The sequence below is a fragment of the Natrix helvetica genome (assembly GCF_964273705.1).
Source record: "Natrix helvetica genome assembly, chromosome: 7".
In the NCBI taxonomy this organism is placed as follows: domain Eukaryota; kingdom Metazoa; phylum Chordata; class Lepidosauria; order Squamata; family Natricidae; genus Natrix; species Natrix helvetica.
Genome location: NC_138558.1, coordinates 51,549,100 through 51,555,099, shown reverse-complemented (window position 1 = coordinate 51,555,099; position 6,000 = coordinate 51,549,100). Strand labels below are relative to the sequence as shown.

Sequence of the window (6,000 nt, the reverse complement as noted above, 5' to 3'; positions counted from 1 at the left end):
AAGCTATTTGTTGTAAATTGATCCACATTTCTTTCTTTTTTTATTCTCTTATACGTTAATAAGGATACAGTGTTATGCAGAGGTGTACTTATAACAATTTTATAGACAAATGATACTATTTACAGTCACGCGGGGTGGGGCGCGAAATGTTTTCTTCTTCCTAGGGGGGGCATGACAGAAAATAATTGAGAAGCACTGGCTTAATGCCAGAGGATTTAAGTGATTGTGAAGCTGACTGCAGCCATCAACATGAATAGGTCAATTGATGCTAGTCATGATAGGGTAGGATGAACTCTAGTGGCATACTGAATAACAGAAGTAACTTGGAGAAGAAATTATCTTTTCTTCTTCAATACTTTTCCCACCACCATTTTATCTGCTTATTTTTAATCTATAGCAATATTCCATCTTTAGGAATTATCAATTAAGAAAGAAGAGAAGAAAGCATAATAGTTAAAAAAGAATCCTCATGAGAGTATAGAAAGTTAGCATCCACCCCACTCCTAGAAGAATGAAATATTGTATGAAAATTAAAAAGATAGAATATTATACCTCCCTGCATGAGAAAAGGAGAAACATGCTCTTGGAAAGCAGCCCCACATTTGTTAATAGCCACAGAAAGACTAAGCCAGTTTATCTACAACACAAAAGACTTTAATCCTCAGGACATAATAGGATTAGCCCTTTATCCATCTCACCAGGACAACTGAGAAGATTACATCACCCAGCAAGATTCAACCAAGCAGGGGACTCAGGACAAGTTACAAAGTTACCCCTGCATGGCCCCATGGGAATCTGAAAACCAGTCAGGGTACATTTCTTGCCATAGGAACAGGAAGCAAGTGCAAAGCCCAACAGAGGGTATAAATATGTATCTCTCTCCACTCCATAAAGTCAGCTACCCAGAACCTCATACCATGTGGTTCTGCCCACCATTAAACCATTTTTCCAAACAGTCTCCATGTTTCCAGTGTCTTTCTTCCCACTTGGAACTGAAGCCAGATGGACTTACAACATGAGTATCAGCATTTCTATTTTAAAGTACTAAAAATATGACAAATAAATGCACTGGTGCAAAAGAATTTTTGACTTTTCTCGGCTCTTCAAGTAGGCCAGTTTTGCTTGGCCAATAACCAGGCAGAGGAAGTATTTCTCTTCTCATAAGTATTATATGACCTGACTTCTATAATTCAATTATTGGGTATTTAAAATATGCTTTGTGAAAAAAAGCTATCTACTCTCAGAAGAAATAGGCACAATGTTATTTAATGTAGGTGTTTGTTTTTTTAAACTAGAGGATGAGAATCTTATAGTTGAGTGTGTAGAAGACAATTCAGTAAAATATATCATTTTTATAAATAATATAAAATATCCATATAAAATATCTTTTACACATTGGAATTTTACACATTGAAATGAAGAAGATGTGCTTTCTTAATTCAAAACTTTAAGTATAGGAAACCAGGATTTCCATGGAAAACATTGCTGTGAAAGAATCACTATAATAACATCAAATATAGCCTTTAATTTATAAGAGATACATACCATTATAGAATGGTAAATGATAATTTATATTATATATATCAATTAAATTATAGAATTTAAATGAGCCAAAAATAAAGTTGCTCATATTAGAGAATCTATTCTCAAATTCTGCTCATTCTTACCTGTAAAAATTGGTTGCTTTGAGTTCTAAGTTTCCATTTGCAGAAAACTTCAAATAATACATTAATACAACACACAGAGTAGTTTTAGAGAATTTCTGAATGAACCATGACGAGTATTAGAAGATACAGAACATTATTAAAAGAAACAGAAATTAAATCAATTCCACACAAATAAGCTTGATTTTGAAATGTACTGTATAAAGTTTCAGGGAGAATACTAAGACAAAACAAGAGAATCACCATGAAATCTGAAAAGTATTTAAAACTTTGGTGATTTCACCCTGAGTAAAGTTTTGTGGCAAACCTAATTTAATAGGTAAGTTTTTGCACGTATTCATACAATGTTTTGAGATGTAAATGTACATTTTAAAAGTGCATAAAATTCTTTACCACATATATTCTGTATCATTGTATACTCTTTACAGCTGGAGAAACATATTTTTTAAAAAATTTGTTTTATCTTGAAATCTTCTAGCTTCTTGGAGATTTTTCATTTAATAGAATCATGCAGCTTCTTTAATGAGATCAGCCAATCTTCGGAAACCCTGTAACAATAACACTATTTATATGACACGAGTCAGTAAAAAGATGTGGTTAAAAATAAGACTAGTTCGCAAAAACAAAAGTTTGAAAGATGTAGTGAATGCTGATGATATTGTAAACTTTTTTACTTTTATCTCATCCATTTAGCTTACTATTTTGTACTTTTATTTTGTATAACATTGTTTAACCCCCCCCCCCAAATTAGTGGGTATATAATTATAATGAATACTATAATGAATTATTATAATAAAATAAAACCAATAAATGTTTTGAACCGTATTATATCAAGGAGTGCATTAGGTGTGCATGTAAAAGAAATTGATTCTTTTCCAAAGTAGTTTCATCAATACAAATGCAGAAATATAAGTTGGAATTCCAAGATATGAAATAACTACATAGATGATCCATATGTTACCCAATCTTTTTTCCATTTACCATATTTCTCATGATCAATGCCACAGGGTTCTCGCATTGAATGTGCATTGAATTGTTTCATGTAATGTCTATACTAGCGATGGCGAACCTTTTTTGGCTCATGTGCCATAAGTGGGGGGAGCGCAGAGGGGTCGTTTGCAGGCTTGCTGCACCCATAATGCAATGCGCGACCCCCCCAGTGCGCACGCGTGCACTACAGGCGTGACCCCCCCATTTTTGCATGCTTTTTTCACCTCCCCAAGCTCCAGAGGCTTTATAGGAGCAAGGGGAGGGCGAAAACAGCACCCCCCACCCCCAGAAGCCCTCCGGAGACTTCAGGGACCTTCAAGAGGCTTCCCTGAAGCCTCCGAAGCAGTCAAAACGACCCTCCGAGCAGTGACTTCCAGTTTGCTTGGAGGGTCGTTTTAAGCACTCCGAAGGCTTCAGGGACCTTCAGGAAGCTTCCCTGAAGTCTCTGGAGCAGTCAAAATGACCCTCCGAGCAAACAGGAAGTCCGCGCCTTGCGTGCCCTGACAAATGGCTCTGCGTGCCACCTGTGGCATGCGTGCCATAGGTTCGCCAACACTGGTCTATACATATATTTCTCTTAAATATATTTTTTGTGTAAATGGAATTAAGATTTAGATGAAGAGAAATCACTCTTCTATGCATTGGCACTATTCATAAATTTGAGTAGCAATCTTTTTAGAAAACTCCTACATTAACTATATTCGTACTATTCCTAGGCAAATTGACTTGATAACTAAATATCTGCAAATGCCTACAATATTTCATGGATATATCTAAATATACAGAAATTAATAGCAATATTCCATTGTTACATGGGGATGATTCTAATGTTACATAAAAGCAGGATTCTATGACTGCCTATATCAATACCCTACTATATAAGACTGAATTAACTTTCTAGTCCTTAAATTTTTTACAGCAAATAACTAAATCATCCTTTCAACCTACACATGAAAAGTAATGTAACATACATGAAAGAATCAAATTTGTTAGCCCAAATTCAGCTGGTTTCTCACAGAAAAACGGAAAGACTGTAATTGAATAGAACATGGTTTATCAACTATAACATAATCAGGGACGTGCGGTCAGGGGAGGCAGGGGAGGCAGAGCCTCACCTCTCTTCATGAAATAATAGTATATAATATTATATACTATATATATATATATATATATATATATATATATATATATATATATATATATATATATATATATATAATATTATAATATTATATACATCCGTCTGGCCGCGCCCGGGAGCTGCGGAGGCAGAAATGTTGTCGGCGCTGCCGGATGACGAAGCCACAAAAGCGACTGGGGAACGTCGAGAACCTTCCTGCCTCTGCTGGATTTCGCGCGCTCCTCACGACTGCAATATGCAGTCGCGAGGAGCGTGCAAAGTCCAGCAGAGGCAGGAAGGTTCTCGTCGTTCCCCAGTCGCTTTCGAGGACTGCGGAGCGCGAGCTGGCGGAGCACGCTCAGGAAGGCAGGGAATGGGCTCACGTGTGCTGGAGGCTGAGGCAGCCTGAGCCTCCAGCACACGTGGTCCCATTCCCCGCCTTCCTGATGATGTCACCAGCCTCACCAGCCATAAACCTCACCGCACGTCACTGAACATAATAATAATGACTGTGAGTCTTATGAAAAGGAAAACCTCACTCACCTGATCAATCTGACTTGGAGAAGAGAGAGAGAAGGAGGCTCTGACATGAGAACTGGGATCAGAACTGTTAATATTAAAGGAACATCCAGGGACCAGCAGCACCTAAAGCAGAACCTTTCTCAGTCAGTCATAAGCTTCTCATATTAGAAACTGTTAAAAATTTTACTAGCCCTTTCTCCCCGTTTTATTTGCGGTTCAGTATTTATTTTTCATACTTGTTTCTCCAAAGCTTTTTTCATGATCAGCTCTTGGGTATCAGGAACTCCCTTAATCTTAATCCATAGAAACATTCCAGCAGCAGGGATATGCCAGTCTGCCAGACCTTAAATGAGAGAAATGAAATAGCAGAATGAAAAACAGAAAAAAACACATACATGCCTATAATCAACTAACTTAAGAAATTACTTTAGAAATGCACTGGAGTATAAATCATGATTTAAAACTTAACTGCATGGGCTGACTTCTTTACCCTATGAATGGGCGGAAAGTAGACTCAGGACCTAGGTACTTGCGGGATCGCATCCTGCCCCATACATCCCTTTGGCCGATCCGCTCTCACTGAGAGGGACTCCTCCCGGTGCCGTCCACGAGGCAGTGCCAGCGGGCGACGCCCAGGAGTAGGGCCTTCTCTGTGATGGGCCCGACCCTCTGGAATGATCTCCCCCCTGACATCAGAACAACTACCGATCTCCGCTCCTTCCGTAAGAAGCTTAAAACCCACCTGTTTAGTTTAGCTGGCCTGGCCTAATCCCAGTTTAGTCCCTCAATTCTGCACTTTAAAATTTTTAGGGGTCGGTTTTAAGTTGATTTTTAATTTTTACCATCCTGTACAGCTTTAAGGTTTAATTTATAATAATAATAATAATAAATAATAATAAATTTGAATTTATTAGCCGCTCCCTCTCCACACAGGACTCGGGGCGGCGTACAATAGAACATATAAAACATAAAAACATATGTGGAAACACATAAACTATCCAAATACACACATATACAAAGACATACATGCACGGAGGAGGTAACAAATTACATCACATTAGGAATGTTAAAAATCAGCCATTAAAATACCCCATTAATAATAACACAATTTAAAATTCAAAAGGACTGTCAGGAGGAATAAGAAAAAATTACGGTTGAGCCAGGCCAGATAATTGAAAGAGGTGGGTCTTCAGCTGTACACGGAAGGAGCGGAGATCGGAAGTAATCCTGATGTCACGGGGGAGGTCATTCCACAGGGCTGGGCCCATCACAGAGAAGGCTCTGCTCCTGGGTGTCGCCCCCCGACACTGTTTAGTGGACGGCACCCGAAGAAGTCCCTCTCTGTGTGAGCGGATTGGTCGTAGGGATGTATGGGGCAGGATGCGATCCCGCATGTAACTAGGTCCTGTGCCATGAAGCGCTTTAAAGATCGTAATCAAAACCTTGAAACGCACTCGGTAGACTACAGGAAGCCAGTGCAGCTCGCGCAGGAGAGGTGTTACAGGGGAGTATCTAGTCCTCCCCATAATCACCCACGCGGCCGCATTCTGGACCAACTGCAGTCTCCGAGTGCATCTCAAGGGAAGCCCCATGTAGAGAGCATTGCAGTAGTCCAGGCGAGACGTCACCAGCGCATGGGTGACTGTGCGTAGGGCATCCCGGTCCAATAAGGGGCGCAATTGGCGCATCAGGCGAACCTGATGG

General features: G+C 39.4%; 1 protein-coding gene across 3 annotated transcripts in view; it reads right to left on the bottom strand.

The window, feature by feature from the left end:
- Nucleotides 1-246: 246 nt before the first annotated feature.
- AADAT (aminoadipate aminotransferase) overlaps nucleotides 247-6,000 on the bottom strand; it is a 28,217-nt gene continuing 22,463 nt past the window's right edge. For 2 of the 3 annotated variants that reach the window (XM_081959419.1, XM_081959418.1), the window contains exons 12-14: nucleotides 4,533-4,639; nucleotides 4,318-4,419; nucleotides 248-2,212 (exon numbers count right to left, since the gene is read on the bottom strand). In XM_081959419.1, coding sequence (XP_081815545.1) covers nucleotides 2,171-2,212; nucleotides 4,318-4,419; nucleotides 4,533-4,639 — 251 coding nt within the window. In that variant the 3' untranslated portion in view covers nucleotides 248-2,170. Of the gene's footprint in view, nucleotides 2,213-4,317; nucleotides 4,420-4,532; nucleotides 4,640-6,000 lie in introns of all 3 variants that reach the window. The other variant, XM_081959420.1, reaches the window with a different exon arrangement.